General features: G+C 42.8%; 1 protein-coding gene across 9 annotated transcripts in view; it reads right to left on the reverse strand.

Moving 5' to 3' along the window:
• The window catches only part of plekha6 (pleckstrin homology domain containing, family A member 6), a 68,480-nt gene that overhangs the window by 25,181 nt on the left and 24,256 nt on the right, over positions 1-19,043 (reverse strand). For 4 of the 9 annotated variants that reach the window (XM_084063255.1, XM_084063254.1, XM_084063259.1 and 1 more), the window contains 5 exons: positions 7,564-7,736; positions 5,732-6,379; positions 4,577-5,072; positions 4,195-4,275; positions 3,116-3,169 (listed from right to left, as the gene is read on the reverse strand). In XM_084063255.1, the coding sequence (XP_083919381.1) occupies positions 3,116-3,169; positions 4,195-4,275; positions 4,577-5,072; positions 5,732-6,379; positions 7,564-7,736 (1,452 nt within the window). The remainder of the gene's footprint in view (positions 1-3,115; positions 3,170-4,194; positions 4,276-4,576; positions 5,073-5,731; positions 6,380-7,563; positions 7,737-19,043) is intronic. The other 5 variants (XM_084063262.1, XM_084063257.1, XM_084063261.1 and 2 more) reach the window with 3 other exon arrangements.

Here is a 19,043-nt window from a genome sequence, read left to right on the forward strand (position 1 = left end):
CACATCGTCAATGGCTGACATCAAAATGATTCATACCTTCTAAAGTCAAAATTGATATTTTGACATAAACACAGTGAACAAGGACAACGTCACAGTTACTGAGGCTAGCGACTAAAAACCAGGAAATAAGGGTTGTAGTTTTCACATTCACATATTTTACCCAAATGCATGGCATTGATGCGGTAAACTTTTCAACACAACTTCAGCAGCATTTTTAGAGACACACGCACTGCTTAGTTTCATGGCTGCTAACATTAGCAGCACAAAAAAAAAAAAGAAAATCATTTAGTAATATAAAAATGTTAGCTGAATATCAAAAAATGTGATGTGAAGACGAGGGGGAAACTTGTTGCAAGTTGTTGGTATAGTGGTGGTGGTGGGAGCTGATGGTGCGGTAGCCACTGTAGCCACATAACGACTCCAACACCAACCAGAGGACAGAGGATGTGAGGGCACAACGACAAGCATAGCACTATGCAAAGCAAGTATAATGGGGAACATTCGATTTATGTTTTCCATTATACTTGTGAATGTGAATCCTTGTTTGGCGTGACATTTAAAACTCTACAGAGTGTCTAACATCCACATGCCAGAGAAGAGGCCTGGAGGAGGAGAGAGGCAGGCTTGGCTAGACCTGGACTGAACTTAACTAGTGTACTGTAGGAAAACACTGGACCTGACAGCCCTGGAGCCTTGCCTGGAAGCAGAATGAATAGAACTGCACTAGAGACCCTGGGCCATAAATGTTTGTTGTAAACACAAGACTGGGTTGTAGGCTATTACTGGTTTCAGTAGCGGCATCAGATTAGTGAGTTAAGATTTTTATTAGGGAAATGTTCAGGATTAAAAAATAAATTACAATTTAAACAGGAATTTTCCATGGGAGGCAAGCCAACCAATATCTGGGTTTAAGGAAAACTATTATGCCAATGTAATGTCTATGTAATTTAGGTCAGCAACTCACTGAGGACCTCTAGTGGCTCATGACAAATACTGCACACTTTGTCTAAATAATCCATCATGGATTAATTTGAGACTGAGAACTGTCTTGAAGGGTGTATATAAGGGGATATAATTACACCCCAAGACATTTCCCCCCGAAATGTTTGATGCCTAAAGAAATGTGCAATTGTATATTCTGTAACTATTCAAATACAAATCCTGTATATAGTTATAGCCTATATACTGTATATGTGTGTGGGTGTAAAATTGTACACCACTGTATCTGTTCCAATTATCTGACAGGATGTATTTCCGACTTCACTTGGGTATTTACATTCTGGAGCTCAATCTGTCCTTGTTCTACAGTGGCTTTATCTAGACTGCAGTAAATTCACAATTCCTTATATCTTGATGTTTGTCATAAATGTATAATCCTCATCATGATATCGCTGGATGAAGCCTGCCTCTCCATGGCACTCTCTCCTCGCTTACTTGTGCGTAGAGCTTTGCTCTGGAGGAGGAACGCTCCACCAATCGGGTGACAACGCCAATAAGGTGGCTTCCCTGGTACACCTGAAGTGAATGGGTAATCACTGTATTGGTCAGCTCAATATAGGACTACACAGTACTGTATGTTAGAACGACTTCAAACAACACTGCAAGGTTGTTGTTGTTGTTGTTATTGTTTTCTGGCTTCAGCATGAGAAACCACAAAGAAAGGATCAAGTGTGAAGAGAGGGGAACATGGGGGTGGGGAATGAAAGAAGGAAGTATGGATGGAAGGAAGAAGGAATATGCCAAAAATAAAATGTGCAACGGAGAAAGTATGAAACCAGACTAAACAAAAACTGAGATCAAACCAAATGAAACAACATTTCATGGTGGGGGTGGGGTAGGGGGGAGAGATAAAGAGAGAGAGGTAAACAAATAAATGGAAGTGAGACGTGACAGAATGTGTAATGAAGGAAGAGAGGCGGGATGGAAACACAGATGTTGACATTTACAACAACATACAATATTTACAATATGAATGATGGCTGCGAGCTAAAACTTCCTCTAAATGTATGCACGTACTGTATGTGTGTTTTTGCACATCTGTTTCCACATGTGCTAGTTATTTCATTTCATTTTCATTATTTATTCATTTTCTAACCAATTTAGTCATTGCCAATAATATATCCAATCATATATATATAATATATATATATATTCACTGCCAACCCCCACTGTCGGTCTGGGCATACAGAAAACCACATGTCTCTTCAGACACACATGGGGTCAGTCACCATGCCGCTTCTTTCCACCTGACAGTGAGGAGGTTCATGGGAGGATGTAACGCGTGCAGAGGAACGCGCTATCCCTCCAGGTTCCACCAGTGTTGATTTTGACAGCAAATTTTGATTTAGTTTTAGTCATAGCCTTTTGAATATGATTCTGTTTAGTTTTAGTCATATTTTAGTCACCTGAAATGTTTTACTTTTAGTCTAGTTTTAGTCGACTAAATATCATAAGATTTTAGTCGACTAAATCAACAGTTGATTTAGTCGACTTACGTTTATTTTGTCTGCTATTTTCAGAGCGCAACACCCGAGCGCAACCAAATATAAAATGACTTGTCTTTTAGTTCTACTGGGTCTCTTCTCCACTCGTCCCTCACTAACATTTAGTCTAGTTTTATTTGTTGACGAAATTGTCAATACATTTAGTCTTAGTTTTAGTCATAGTAGCTTAGTTTTTATTTAGTTTTCGTCAGTGAAAAAAGGTAGTCAAACAAATCAACACTGGTGATGAAATCAACACTGGTGGCCAGTGGAGTGACAGAGTATAACCTCCCCTGCCAACTTCCCACCTGACAACAAAGCCAATAGCGTTTGTTGGAACTCCAGTCGAAGACGCCATGGAGCAACCGAACCCCCCCCAGTCTCCACAGTGGTGGACACAGACTTTAACCCTGCGCCCTCCGGACGCCCTTAGTGTATATATGTATGTTAGTGCAGTTTCAAAGTATCCTGGGTTTGATATGCATTAGGCCAGTGTGTGTGTGTGTGCGTACGTGTGTGTGTGTGTGTGTGTGTGTGTGTGTGTGTGTGTGTGTGTGTGTGTGTGTGTGTGTGTGTGTGTGTGTGTGTGTGTGTGTGTGTGTGTGTACGCTCGCGCATGTCCATCTGCCTACCTGTTGATCTAGGTACTCCAGGTTGCGCTGGAGCTGAAGATCTAACATGTCCTCCTGAGACCAGCAGCCGCAACACACAGATAGACAGACACATGTAACATGTAGCCCCGTGTATATGCAGGATAGTCATCCCCATTCCCCACACACACACACACACACACACACACACACACACACACACACACACACACACACACACACACACACACACGCACACACACACGAGTATGTTTGCATTACTATACTTGAGAGGATATCACATTTAAGGACTTACATTTTAGGACTGCCATAAAAAAATGCAATTTACCTTAAAGCCGAAAATAGCAGAACTACAATCTCACAGTTTCTGAGCTTACAGATCTGCTATTTCCGCTGCGCGACACTGGCAACCAAATATAAATCAGGCATGACTCATAACCCTAAACCTAACCTCTAAATGTCTAGTCCTAATCTGAATTATTTTCCTGAAGGCCAAATACATTTTTAACCATACAACAACCATTTCTCTTGTGCGGACCAGGACAATTTTCCTCATGTCTATTTCTCAAATGATATCATATACTTGTGGAAATATTTGGCCCTCACAAGTAAAGTAATGCAAGTACACACACACACACACACACACACACACACACACACTCACACACACTCACACACACACACACACACACACACACACACACACACACACACACACACACACACACACACACACACACACACACACACACACACACACACACACACACACACACACCGGTAGGCCCAGCAGACAACAGTGTTATTATGAGTAAAGCGGTGAAGAGGGGAGAGAGGGAGAGCAGATCAGTGAGAGGAATTAAAAGACAGGTGGAAGGAGCAAGAAACAGCAACGCAAAAGCTGCACATAGTATGAGCTGCTCCCACTATGTGTGTGTGTGTGTGTGTGTGTGTGTGTGTGTGTGTGTGTGTGTGTGTGTGTGTGTGTGTGTGTGTGTGTGTGTGTGTGTGTGTGTGTGTGCGTGTGCGTGTGCGTGTGTGTGTGTGTGTGCACTTTTAAGTTGCAGGTGGGCATGTTGGGGGACAACAGTGGCACATACCATTTTGCTGTGTATGGAGGGGGATGCAGGGTAGTGGTATAGTCCTTGGCTTAGGGACCGCCTATCTCCAGGGTAGTCATACTGATGGAGGGAAGAGAGGACGGAATGACGGGAAGGAAGGAAAGATTGGAAGGATAGAAGGAAGGAAGGGAGGGAGGGAGGAGGTCGTGAGTGAAAGAGGGTGAATAATGGTTACAGTGTTATGCATATAAAAGACATACATTTATCCCGGACAACATTATGAAATTATGTTATGCAGCCTATCAACTGATGAACATCACAGTCACCAACATACAGAAACATAAAACACACAGTCCTTTACACACACACACACACACACACACACACACACACACACACACGCGCACACCGTCCCCCTCACCTTGGGTGAGCTAATAGACCTTCTCATCCCGTAGATTGAAGGGTCGGCATAGATCACTTCCTCCCTCATCCTCCCTGGAAGACGGTCGAAGCGCGTCGAGGGCGAGCGGGCCGGCGAGACGAAGCTGTGAGGCCCCGGCGAGTAGGGACCCCCGGACGACGAGGAGGGGGACCGTGGAACGGACCTGGAGCGAGGCTGGATGGACAGACGCCTCATGGTGGACTGGGCCATGTTCACGGGGTCACCGTAGTACTGCTGCTGCTGGGGCCCCCCCCAGGGGTCCCTGGGCATCGGGGGCCCATAGTGCGCCGGCGGCCCATCCCTCAGCGAGCGCCGGCGGTCGTAGCCCCCCACGCCCGAGACAGCCGAGCAGATGCTGTCGGGGCGGACGCCCGGCGGGTAGAGAGGGTACTCGTCGACGTACTGCGGCCCGCCCGGGTAGACGCTGTAAAAGTCTGCCGAAACTCCGCGGTTGACGGTGTAGTAGCGAGACGGGCTGGATAAGGACGGGATAAAGAAAGCAAGGAATGTCGGTCAAGTTGTTGTCTTCAACCTGCGCAAATTGCATAAGGCAGGGGTCTTCAACGTTTTTCAGCCCAAGGACCCCTTGGCTGAGAGAAAGATGAAGCAGGGACCCCCACTACATATTGTATAAAATTGTGTCGCAGATTAAACTTTTTTTTATAGATTTCATAGACTTGTTTTACCGCATTAGTGAATTTTCAGACATTAACCACTTAAACCCTCAATACTTTGTAAACTTGACCTTTCACTCTGTACTAAGTCTGCTCTTTCTTCCGTCTACACCAAACCTCTTTGCCGGAAATAGACGATCTACAAGAATATATATTTTTAAAGGGTCAAGCTTTGACTCAAATCTTTGCTTCTGGAGGTCCCTGAAACAAAATATTTTGAGATGGGGATCGGTGGCCTAATATATAATTTTGGGGGTCCTTGCATGAAAAAGTTTGAGCAGCACTGATAAAATAGCAACAATCGTTTTTCAGAAAACTGCTAGGATTTAGAAGACATTTGTAGAATCGGCCTCAGGTCTAAATGTACTTAAGTACAGTACTCAAGTAAATGTACTTAGTTACTGTCCACTGCTATATACAGTAAAACCCAGAGTGGGTGATTTCACTTTGAAATAGCTACCTGTTCATGTCCTCCTGTGTGGGAATGACCCTGCGCTGATTCACCCACTGTTGCAGCTGTGTCATGGAGCTCTTCCTCTGAGCCAGCCTCTCCGGAGCCGTTCGGGGCACGAACCCCCTCCTCAGCACCACGTTCTCTGGCGGCTGGTCCCTGGCCGCCTCCCGCGGCGGCCCACCACCCCCGTCCGGGTGGCCCGGAGGCGGGCGACCGTTACTGTGGCCCCTGGGAGTAGGAGGATGACTGCCACCGTGATGCGGCGGGCCGCCATCGTGCGGGGGACCGTAGGGGCCCCAGCCGTTGGGCTGCTGGTTAGGGTGAGGGGCGTGGCTGGAAGCGGGGCTCGGACCGACCCGACCGTCTCTTTCTGCGCCGCCTCTCTCTCCGCTTCCTCTCTCCCCTCCGCCTCTTCTCTCCTCGTTCATCCTTGCTTCCTGGTTGGCGTTGGGGGCCACGGGGGTGGAGGGAGAGGGCGTCTCTGCGGTGTCGACGCCGTTGACTTCAGGTTGTTGGGGGGGCAGGTTGTTATCGGCTTCGTTGTGGCTGTGTGTCTGTGTGGGTGGGTGCTGCTGCTGTGTGTGTGTGTCGGGGGCTTTGGTTACCATGGTATGGTTGGCTTCAGGAGTAGGGGCGGCGAGCTCTGAGCTTCTCCTGCGGAGTGGGGAAAATAAATGAGACATAGATGACAAGAAAGGAAAACGCCCAAGACAAAAAATGATTACCGTCACTGTTTCCCAAAGTCTGGTCTGGGGCCCACCAGGCGTGGAGAATGAGTTCACTCCTGTGCCATTATTTATTCAACAAATGTTTCCCCATCACTATTGATACAATTCTTTAAGTCCTTTACTGAGAAAAATAAGAATTCCACCTTGTTTACAAACATTGAGGAGGACTTTGACTCAAATGGCTCTTTTAGACCATGAAGGGTTAACCCAGAGCCTTCTAGAACCTGAACCTTTTCAGAACCTGGGAAGTTCTGTGATGTTTTTTTGTTTATGATGATTCCATTATAACCATAACCACCCCTGAAGGGGGAGGTACGTAAACTCATGAAAAAGCTAAAATAGCAGATCAACAAGCTCGGTGTCGGGTTGCATCGCACTGTGATGCGTTGGGAGCTTGCAGATCGGCTAATATCTGTATTTTTGGAATTTTCTAATAAAAAGTACAAGTTCTGGGTTCTGGCTTTCCACAACTTAGGGTCAGTACCACCCCCTCAGCAGGGACCACATTTCTGTCAGGACAACTCATGAATGGATAAAGGACAACTCATGAAGGACAAGATATTTTTATTGAAAATAAAATGAGCAATATAATATATTTATTATGGTTTGGCGATGAATTGGATCTGCTTTTAGGCACTCTGATAAAGCGCATCTCCTAACCATAGGGACTCCGAATCCCCCGTACATAAAGAGCAGGTCCAAAACGACAGGTGGTAGCTGGGGTGGTGGAGGGTGAGCAGCAAGAGCAGCAGCATCAGCATGAGCAGCAGCAAAAGCAAGCAGGGATGAAGTAGTGCAAACTTGCAGTTAAATAGAGCGGTCTGAGAATGAAATGAGTGTGTGATTGGATTAGTGGATGTGAACGTGGAGCTGAGGCGGCCCAATGGTCGGCCGCCAACAACTGCAGTTCCCTGACAGAACTTGCTCTGTGCATGTCTGCGCCAAGCGCGAAGCTCATTAGGTTCTGAGAACCTTATCTGAAACCGAGCCGTAGTGTACGGAAACAAATCCAGAACCCACGTGACATACGTTTCACGGTAAGCTGCTTAGTTCTTGTAGTCGCAAAGAGCTAAAAGTATTCCATTTCTAGGACAAGGAAAGCGGTAATACCTCTGTGCGTTGAACTGTGATGCGCCACTCATCACCTGGATCCACTCCTCCTGCTCCTGGTGGCTCTCTGCTCCAAAGTAGTAGGTCCTGGTCCCCTGGTGCTCCGCCTGCATGCAGAACACAATGGTACCTTTAGAGTCCCCTTCCTCCTCCTCCTCCTCCCCAGACCAAACCTATAGAGACACACAGGGGGAGAGAAAGGGGGGGACATGAGACAAAGAGAGATCGTTAGATATTAGACGTTAGACAGTGTCATCATCATCAAGATGTCACCCGACACCCATACATTCAGCAAAGCGTTGGTGCCCTTCTGTTGCATTAATAAGCAGCCAAGACTTAACGCTTAACCACTCAAGCCCTATTCTTTTTTAAATAGCCGCTCTACAAGCTCACAATGCATTATATATCTTCTATTTTTTTGAAAATGTTCACTTATAATTCATTCACATTCCCAAAAATGGGGAAATGGGGTTAATTTTGTTTATTTATAATTTGTTGTGTGGCCAGTGTCGCATGGCAAAATCTGTAGATCTATAAGCTCACATTGTGACATGTTGTGAGCTTGTAGATTGGCTATACTTTCGGCATGAGACACCGGCGCGTAAACCATGTAAAAGTCTGCCGTTTTTGGTCTGAATCCACATGCATCCCAATAATAACAAAGTGAACTTTCATGCAGGTTATGTTTACAACATCAAGTCACATGTAAAATCCAATACAGGACAAAGGAGAGATGAAAAGCATACAGTACATGTATAATGAGTAAAGTGACACACAACATGTGTGCGTCTGTGTATGTGCGTGAGCATGCTTCTTCATAGGCCATCACCATCCAATGGGAACATTTAGCACATCTGACATGCATTATTGTAAAAGACAAGGGGAATGAAATGTCAACACTACCTTACAATGATACCACAGGCACAGCAGAGGACAACTATGGCCCCCCCGGGGGTCCTCGTGGGGATGGATTGAGGGGAAGGAACAGAAGGATAGAACATTAGGAAGGGGGGGGGGTTACAGGTCACTGATACTGGTGATGGGGCCGGAGGGGGGGGGGGTGAGGTGTGTTAAGACTCAGTTGTACTTAGTTGCGTGCCGGTGTCATGCTCAGTAAATAGCAGATCTACAAGCTCACAACTTAACACGAATGTGATGTGTTGTGAGCTTGTATATCTGCTATTTACGGCATGCAACACCAACATGCAAGTATAAATCAGGCTTTAGGGTGTACTGTACTGTATTGCACTACACTGTACTGTACTAGGTCAGTGGTTCTCAACCGTTTCTGGATCAGGGTCCACTTGACGTTTTTCAGAGCATGTTTATTTTAATGATCAATCAATCAATTTGTGTTCCGGGATTGGATCAACGGAACTAAGTTATTATTTTTCTGTAGGTTTGAAAGAAAACATACCATGATTTTTTCTTTTTTACATAATTTGTGTGTTATATGTTATATTATATGTTATATTAACATTAACATCTTTTTGTTTTGCCAATTATTTGGGGGCCCAACTTGCAATATCCTCACGGCCCAGTAGTGGGCCCCGGCCCACAGGTTGAGAGCCGCTGCAGTAGGTTACTATAATTCAGTTAGCTAAAACTAACCAAATTAAAACTAGAATTGATTGGGGAAGGGAAAAAAAGTAGTTAACTGAAATAAAAACAAAAACTAGGCTATACAAAAGAAGTCGATAACTATCTGGAACTGTATTGTGTTTACAAGACCAACTAAAAGTAACTAAAACCAAAGAGAAAATGTCTTTGTCAATATTTCATCCATAAAACTATTATATTTATCCATACCAATTCTCCTGGCCTTTATTGAATCTCATCCCATGATAAATACAAAAAACTCACACTAAAGCTAATGTTTTCTTAAGTAACTCGTTACTTATGACGTCCTGGAGGGAAACATACAGTAACATTGTTTGCCTGTACATGGAATTAAACATTATCACGTGGAGAATAAAGCAGGCAATCAAGTTGTGAAGCCAAACATACAAAATGCTACTCCACACTGAAGTACAGAAGCATTAACACTGAGGACATCCATTGTATTGGTGGCAATTGCGCAAACACACCACATGAGGGCAGCACAGACAAAGAATTATAGATGGCATTCATAACATCACACACTGAACTATTACACCTGGATGGGCTGTGACAGAACAAATGGGTGTGTATCACTAGTGATTGTCTGAATAATAATAATCCTGTAAAATACCACTTGAAAGTTTTATATAATGTCACACAGAATAATTTTGGATTACATGAGCAATAGGAGGTAAATTGCATCAACTCATTTTAAATATGCAGATGAAAAGGCTTCAAACTCAGCACTTCTTCCTAAAATACATTGCAGAGATATTTTAAGTAACTAGTGACAAGTACCCCACTATTTGCATGGCGGTGTTCACTTCTCTGCCACAGTGCATGGGGGAGTGCCCTGTATGACACCATACAGTGTCACAATTCTATATCAATATCAGCTATCATAATTAACACATCAAGGCAGTGATTGACTCAGATATGGTAAATGTTGATTAAAGGTGGCTTGTCTTTTACACCTTAGGCCAATACATACATAATAAAACGTTCCCTTCCGGAAATCACCACACCAGACAAGTCTTGGATGTTTAACCCTTTACTACATGTAGGAAATTGTGAACAATGTTTTAACCACTTAAACCCTAGCATCCTTATTCTGGGGGGAACATTCGCCGGACATAGCAGATCTACAAGCTTGCTTGTAGATCTGCTATTATCGGCGAAGAGATTTGGTGTACAGGGGGGGGGAGAGCGCACCAAGTACAGAGCCAATTCCGGTCTGTTTTACTAAGTATAGAGGGTTTAAGTGGTTAACTCACTCATATACCAAACATGTTCTAAATGGAGTCATTTGGTTGTGAAAAATATATAAAAATACCACATGGTTTCTTCATATTGAGTCAAATAAAACACAGAGATATAAAATAATTTAAACAATGGAACCTTTTCCAGTTCCAGTTTGAACCTTTTTCAGTTAGAGTACTGTATTAGCTTGAGTAGTATGAGCTTCCCACAACAACCAGTACAGTTAACCATATAGGTGAGTTAAATAGTACCAAATATTATTATTATGTCACGTATTGATACATTCCCAGGTCCACAATTAGTAATGAATAATACATTAACCACTTGAACCCCAGCATCCATATTCTGGAACATTGGCCGAAAATATCAGATCGGCTATTTTTGGCAAATAGATTTGGTGTAGACAGAAAAAAGATGTCCAAGTTGCAACTCAGGTCTTGAATGGAAGGTTTAAGTGGTAAATTGAAAGGTTTCATTTTAAATTCATATGATGATAAATAATAGATTTCCCCAAAAGTTCTTTATTATGTGTGTGTGTGTGTGTGTGTGTGTGTGTGTGTGTGTGTGTGTGTGTGTGTGTGTGTGTGTGTGTGTGTGCGTGTGCGTGCATGTTGTGGTGGCTCACTGCTAACCCTGACCCAGTCATTCTAGCAGTACATTAGCAGTCTGTAAGCACACAGTGCAAGTCTCCATCTCCAGGAAGAAGGGAAATGGGGAGCAATGGCCAACCCCTCTAAAACAATCCAGCAAAACCACATCGCAAACTCACTCTACAGTGGTCCATGGACAGCCTTGAGAATGGCTTGAGGTTAACACTAGAATCACCTCCATTCCACAAATAATCCCGTAAACATATCCACTCTCAGAGTGTGTACACTTCTTTACACTGAGGATTGTACTGTGTATTTGTTTGAGGCATTAATCTCTCTCCCTTCATTTCTTTGAGCAGTATTAGTTGCAATGTAACTCTCGCTCTCTTACAGTCTCACACACACACACACACACACGCACGCATTCACGCAGGCAGGCACGCACGCACGCATGTGCACACACACAAAACAATACACATGTTCACATCAACTCACTCTCTCTCTCTCTCTCTGTGTCATCTGAGTTAGCAGCAATGTACTGTACACTGCATGCACGTTAGTAAAGGCATTCATCCATGATAATGCGTGTGCGTGTGTGTGTGCGTGTGTGTGTGTGTGTGTGTGTTGCTCAGCTGTGATGTGAACTTCCCTGCAGTGTGTACTCTGTTTGTCCTTTGCCTGCTAATTATAGTCCAGCAATGAGGACACTCAACAGTGACTGGTGACCAGTGATGGAAGGAGTACTCTGATTATTTACTTAAGTAAAAGTACCAATACCACAACTCTGTTACAAGTAAAAGGCCTGTATTGAAAATGTCCAAAAGTATTGGCATCAACATATACTTAAAGTACAAAAAAAATCTGAATGTTCTAACATTTTTAAATAGACGAAGTATAAAATAGGCTTAAGTGGTTACTAGTTAGTATATGTTTGAAATATTAATCTAAATCTACAAAGTAACTTGTAAGTAAAGCTGGCAAATAATTGTGGAATAAAAAGTACAATATTTGCCTCTGAGATGTAGTGGAGTAGAAGTATAAAGTATCAAAAGAATGGAGATGCTCAAGTAAAGTAAATGTACCTAAAATGTTACACTTAAGTACAGTACTTGAGTAAATGTAATTATTTACTTTACACCACTGCTGGTGACAATAGCCAATCCACACAAGTTTCCACAGGGATCTGTGTCGGATGCATATTGTGCTGTCTCTGCTATAATTGGCAGCCGCCACATATGGCGGAGACGCTGTTACTTATACCCATAGAGTACTGAGTGACATGCTTATTGTATCAAGAAGACAGGATTTTGTGAATGTAACCTTACTGCACCTTTAATATTTGTGTCCATGTACTGTGGACACAAATGTATGTCTGTGTGTGCGACTGTGTGTGTGTGTCCAGTGACCTCTCCGTCCCTCTCGCTTCCTCCTTCCTCCTCCTTTTGTCTCCTCTAAGCTCCTACTGAAATCCCCCAGCATAATGCTTTAATTACAACCACATCCATCAACTCACTTCATCCGCTCAATTCATCTCAGTATCATGCTAAATGATTCACAAAGAGAAAGACGGACAGAGAGATGTCTGTGTGGGTACATGCATACGTGCATGTGTGTGTTTGCTTATACGTGTGCTTACGTGTGTGTGTGTGTGTGTGTGTGTGTGTGTGTGTGTGTGTGTGTGTGTGTGTGTGTGTGTGTGTGTGTGTGTGTGTGTGTGTGTGTGTGTGTGTGTGTGTGTGTTTTCCATGGGTAGAAGGCACACGTCGCCATAAGGGAAGTGACGTCACGTCAGCCCGCTACAAATCGAGTCACTTCCTTCCACGGTGGAGTGTGTTTAGGCTCCGCCTCCACCCCACCCCCCATGGCGATAGTGAAATGATGCAATTGGCTGAAATGCTGCGTAGTAACCGCGTCTAGTAACCTAGCAACAGGGGCAGCTGCTGCAGGGACAAGTGGGGGATGATGCGTACGACAGGGAATGATGGCCCCCCCCCTCCCCCTCATCACCCTCTCTTCCTCCTCTCCTCCATTCCTGTCATCATCCATCCATCCATTCATCAGCTGTGTTGTGCAGAGCAGTGGTTCTCAAAGTGGGGTCCAGGTACCCTCAGCGGTCATTAAAGGGGTTCCAGGGGGTCCCCAACAAAATCTAGTGATAGCATCACAATTGGTTTAACCACTCTAACCCTGTTTTATACTTTGGCTATTAAGAAATTACCAATCTAAGATCTTGTGAGCTTGTAGATCGGTAAATATGACCCCAAATATGATGTATTTGGGGTCCATGGCCAAATACATCATCAATTGTGGGGTCCTTGAACTTGAACATGTTTGAGGAGGACTGGTGCAGAGTCTGCACCAGTCCTCCTCAGAGTGGTATAAAGGATGAGGGAGGGAGGGATGGATGGATGGATGGATGGATGGATGGATGGATGGGAAATTCCCTGTGCTGCTTTTTCATAATATTCCTCTCTCCCTCCCTCGTCTGTTTTTCTGTTCTACATCCACATCTTTCTGTGTCACTCCATGTCTCTCTGTCATTCATCATGGCTCTCTGTCTGTGTCTCCTCTCTCTGTGCATCTCTCCATCTTTGCTACAGAACAGAATAACAACATTTGCATGAAACAATCTAAAAAAAAGAGGGTGATTAAAAACAAAAAAAAACAATTAAAAAAGCAAAGGGGGCAAAAGAACTAGGGGTTAAAACCTCAATAGCTAACAGAATGCTTTATTACAATCTCTTTTAATCATCTCTTTTCCCTCACAGCCTCCACTGTGGAGCTAAAAGAAAAATGCAATTATTCCCTCACATGTGGTTTTATCTATCTGTGTCTGCACTCAGAGACAGATGCTGAGCTTTCATTTAACTCTGACAGTGTAAATAAGGGTCCTTTATATATATTTAAAGTACCCTATATATATATATATATATTTTTTTTTTTTTTTTTTTTTTTTTTAAGTGTATCAAAAATAATTTGTCTATTTTTGTGCCACATCGATGTACGATGAAGCATCGTATCCTTGCCTTACAGCAAACAAAATGACAGTAAATTGTAGCCAGAAAGTCTCCCTTTCTCTATCGACAGTATCGGTCTCTGTTTGAGCTGTAAGTAAGGCCAGGTGCAAAGGTCAGCGTGGTCCCATCATGGAGATGAGTACGTTGATAATCATCCCAAGAGATAAATGAGGGAGTGGTTGAGAGGGCGAGAGGATGAGCGAGGGACAGATGGGGGGGTTGAGGAGTACTTGAGGGGATATGGAGACACTACTCTGAGTGTTCAAATGGATTTCATTTGTACACTTTCAGCGTTCATTGAACACCATGGATTTGACTGTGTGCAGTGTGCACCTTTACTACAGTAGGAAACAGAGATTGTCCCTATTTTAAATCAGTATCAACATGTGGCACAACGACTGAACACAACTATGGTTAGAGCAGTTAGTATGCATATTATATCCAAACTAACTGTGGGACAGCCCAGGCTCCAAATATTCCCCAAATTTCTCCCAACAAAATGTTATAAAATCAAGTCAAGTAACATTAATTTGTAGAGCTGTTAACTCTCGTTAATCCCTGTTACTGTCTCAAAGTTTTTTTTTGGAAACAATACAAACAAAATAACGCCCCCGGTCCTTACATTTCAATACGGCGAGGAAAAAACTCCCAATAATAACCCTTGATGGGAAAAGAAAGGGGTTTTAAACGTTGAGGCGTTGTGAGCTTGTAGATATTTTCACTACTTTTGTGTGAAACTCTTGTATGATTGAATAGGGCATTAATGACAAACAAAAAACAGAAAAAACTTTAAATTTGGAGATATGTGTTTTCTGCATGACAGCGATGTAGCCTACTGTATGTGTTTCCTGTTCAAATCTGTTACTGAGCCAATCAAATGAAACTACAGTATAGGAAAATGAACTGGAACAGGAAACAGGTATGCCACCTTCTGGAAACCCGGTTATTGACAGAGGCTATAGGTTTATATATTAGACCAAATCTAAACATCATTAGCATTTGTCAAATTTGAGAATTTTAGCAGTTTCAGTGGATTATATGAATGGCATTACAGTGGTTCTCAAAGTGGGGTCTGGGGACCCCCAGGGGTCCTTGAGGGGGTTTCAGGACATCCCCAGTGAAATTTTGTAATAGCATCACAATCACTTTAACCATTTTATACTTGATGTGACACGTTGTGAGCTTGTAGATAAAAATAAAATAAGAAACACAGATCTTCTCTTCTGGGGGTCCCTGTCACAAAATCTTCTAGGATGGGGGTCCATGGCCAAATACATATAAATTTGGGTGTCTTTCACATGAACACTTTTGCGAACCACTGGCATATTAAACGATAGATGTGTTTTATCAGTCTACAATCAGGTTCTCAGATCTTTACACTGATTTGATTGATTGATTGAATAATTTAATAGCAAAATGTACAGAGGTACCGCTATAATAATGCTAAAAGGATAACTTAACACATTTAGACCTGGCGGTTCTAAATCCTTCGAAAGTTTTCAGAAAAAAAGAAAAGAAAAGAATAAATATGTTACTATATAATATCGTCTCTATCGGGTGGAAACCTCATACTGTATGTCCAAAACTGTTACTTTTCAGGATTCAAATGAAAAAAATAGCAAAAGTAGAAGATCTACAAGCTTTTGTGGATCTGCTACTTTAGAGGCTTTTGTGTGACGCTGTAGTATAATCAAGTAGGGCGTAACTTAAGAGTATGAGATAAGAGCTTTCCGCCCGCCAGCGGTAATAAATAAATGACACAGAGGCGTTCCCAGCTTGAAACGTAGAACAGCATATAGGTGTAACAGGTTTAAATGGGTTAAAAAGCCCTGAGGCTTGTTTCCATTGTGGTCCGTATTCAATTCATCAAGAATATCATTGCTGTCGGGCAGAAACCTCCATATTCGAACTTTTTGTGTTTTTTTCGTAAATGAATACTTTACTTGATCACATCACACAAAAGTATTATAAGTAGCAGATCCACAAGCTTGAAACACGGCACGAAGCGACATGTTTTGAGCTTGTAGATCTCCTACTTTTGCTATTTTTTTTATTTGAATCCTGAAAAGTAACAGTTATGGACATATGAGTTTTGTACAGAGACAATATACTATGTATATCTGGAACAAACTCCCAGAAAACTGCAGGTCTGCTACAACTCTCAGTTCCTTTTACTGAAGTTTTTCAATAATTCTCTTATATTCCTGTGTTTTTTTTATTCTCTTTGAATGTCCTTCTATAATGTGGTTCTCTTGCACTCTTTTGTGTGCTAATGTCTCAATGCCTAATGGTTTATGTGCAGCACTTTGAATTACCTTGTTGAAATGCGCCATACAAATAAACTTGCCTTGCCTTGGCACTGCAGAATCCTAAGAGCGTACTAATGGACCCCGTGAGCAAAGTAATGCAGCCTTTTCCTTGAGCATTAAAATGTAAAACGTGTCTCCCTCATCCGTCTCCTCCTTCCTTCACTGCTCTCTCTCTTCCTCTCCTCCTCCCTATACCCTTTAACCACCTGTTGTCTCCTCTCTCTCTCTCCACTTTACCACCTCTCACAGCCCTCTCTCTCTCTCTCTGTCTCTCTCTCTCTCTCTCTCTCTCTCTCTCGCTCTCTCTCTCTCTCTCCCTTTCCTCCTGCCATCTGCCTGCTCTGTCTTCGGCCTGATTTATGTTTGGATTGTGCACCGTGTCGCGCACCAAAAATAGCCGATCTACAAGCTCACAACGCGTGCCACAAAACTAAGTATAAATCGGGCTTTCCTCTCCGTTCCTCAATCCATCCTCTCCTTTGCTGTACACTCTTTCTCTCTGAGAAATGTCAGTAAATATTCTATCTCCATTAGCTTTGTGTGAATAGTTCACTGGAGCCTGAGGCTTCCTATTAACGTAAAATGTCCTAATGTGCTCACCACGTTCTTTGGCCGGTGTGTGTGTGTGTGTGTGTGTGTGTGTGTGTGTGTGTGTGTGTGTGTGTGTGTGTGTTTGAGAGAGTACAGTACATTTGTACATGCCATGTCCGTTTATCACACAGCTGTACCTGCCTGTGAGAGTGTGTTTGTCTATTAGGCAACATGTGTGTGTGTGTGTGTGTGTGTGTGTGTGTGTGTGTGTGTGTGTGTGTGTGTGTGTGTGTGTGTGTGTGTGTGTGTGTGTGTGTTTGAGAGAGTACAGTACATTTGTACATGCCATGTCCGTTTATCACACAGCTGTACCTGCCTGTGAGAGTGTGTTTGTCTATTAGGCAACATGTGTGTGTGTGTGTGTGTGTGTGTGTGTGTGTGTGTGTGTGTGTGTGTGTGTGTGTGTGTGTGTGTGTGTGTGTGTGTGTGTGTGTGTGTGTGTGTGTGTGTGTGTGTGTGTGTGTGTGTGTGTGTGTGTGTGTGTAAACAGTGGGAGGCAGACGTGTGCCTGGACAGTCAAACATGCCCCCGGGTCCTCTGGCGTCACGTCCCTTTGTGCCAATCACCCAATCTGTCTGTCTATCTGTCTGTCACGCAAATACACAGGCACGCTCTCTCTCTCACTCTCTCTCTCTCTCTGGCTTTCTGTCAGTTCAATATTATTCATGCTTTATAGGCATGAATAATAATATTAGTTGAACAACATTGCCAAACACTGGATATAATCTGGGTGTAAAACTCAACTATCTTTTTTTTTTCTGCCAAAGACTGGATATAATCTGGGTGTAAAACTCAACTATCTGTTATAACAACAGCATCACCAACATTGTTCAAGCTTTAAGATACTGTAGATCAACACCTGTAGGAGCCCATTTCCATTAATACTTTGATGCAGGTGTGGTATAATAACCATATACCATGGACACGGTGAAACTGAAATAGGACCAATAACCAACTTAATCTTGCTCATGTAGGATAATTGATTAATCAAGCAGCAGTTTTTTAAATATAATCAACAAAATCGAATACCGTAGTTTGAGGAAGCACTTAAAGCCCTGTATTATACAGTACTTTGTTGTACAATGGTGGTGTGGAAAAAAAGGCAAAAGCAAAAGTTTGAAATAAACGTGATATTGATTTGAAGTCGTATCGCCCAGCCCTAACCGTGGCTATGAAGTCTATATATTGTCTTCTACAGTTCTATGTGCAGTATATCACTCAGAAACACCATAAGACAACAACAGAATTTAAGGTGAACTTCTCTGGGAAAAGGTCCACTTTAAAAGACAGGCAGAGCTGAAGAAAAGACAGGCAGAGCTGAAGAAAAGACAGGCAGAGCTGAAGAAAGTAAGGTTGATGAAAACTGTGCAGTTTTAAATCTTCAAACGGCATCAAACGTGTGGTGGTTTAATGACATTTTGTGAGATTTATATAACAGTATCAATGTCAGTAACTGATGACAGTCAGAACCGCACAATGAGACTGATGAACTTGAAGAAGAAAATCTAAATATAAATTAGTGTTTATGCAGGCAGTCTAGTTTCTTATAGAAATGATTCTTGTAATGAAATCATTATCAAAGACAGTTTTAATTGGAACATGCTTATGATTTTCCTGTTGCCATATTATAAAAGCAATAACTCATTGCAGGTCATGGTATTTTATACTGTATCACAGCCATGGCCTGTCGTATCGTATTGATTATAACCTACACAGTAAAACCCTTCAGTGTACATAACTCTGAGTGTATAATAAAGAGAGCACACAGAGTACACAGTGTGTCTACGGAATGAACACAAAAAGGCTGGCAAAAACACGTGACTTCGACTTCAGACTTCAGTCCACACTGCGGTGGCCATGGGAAAAACCCAACGCAAACACAGCTCACTTCAACCCTGAGTGACCATGGGGTACAAGCTGTGTCCAAAGTGGAGTCCGGAGTGTCATGGTTAAATGCCTGATTTAGATAGATAGATAGACAGACAGATATATACCTTTATTTATCCCGCGGGGGGAATTCAGTCGCCCAGAGGCGGCACAGCAGTTAAGGTTACATAGTTACAGTTAAAGAGTACGGATAATAAAAAGTACTGTTGTGTACAGCAATACAAGGC

Source organism: Gymnoscopelus microlampas (genome assembly GCF_963454915.1).
Source record: "Gymnoscopelus microlampas genome assembly, chromosome: 7".
Taxonomy (NCBI): domain Eukaryota; kingdom Metazoa; phylum Chordata; class Actinopteri; order Myctophiformes; family Myctophidae; genus Gymnoscopelus; species Gymnoscopelus microlampas.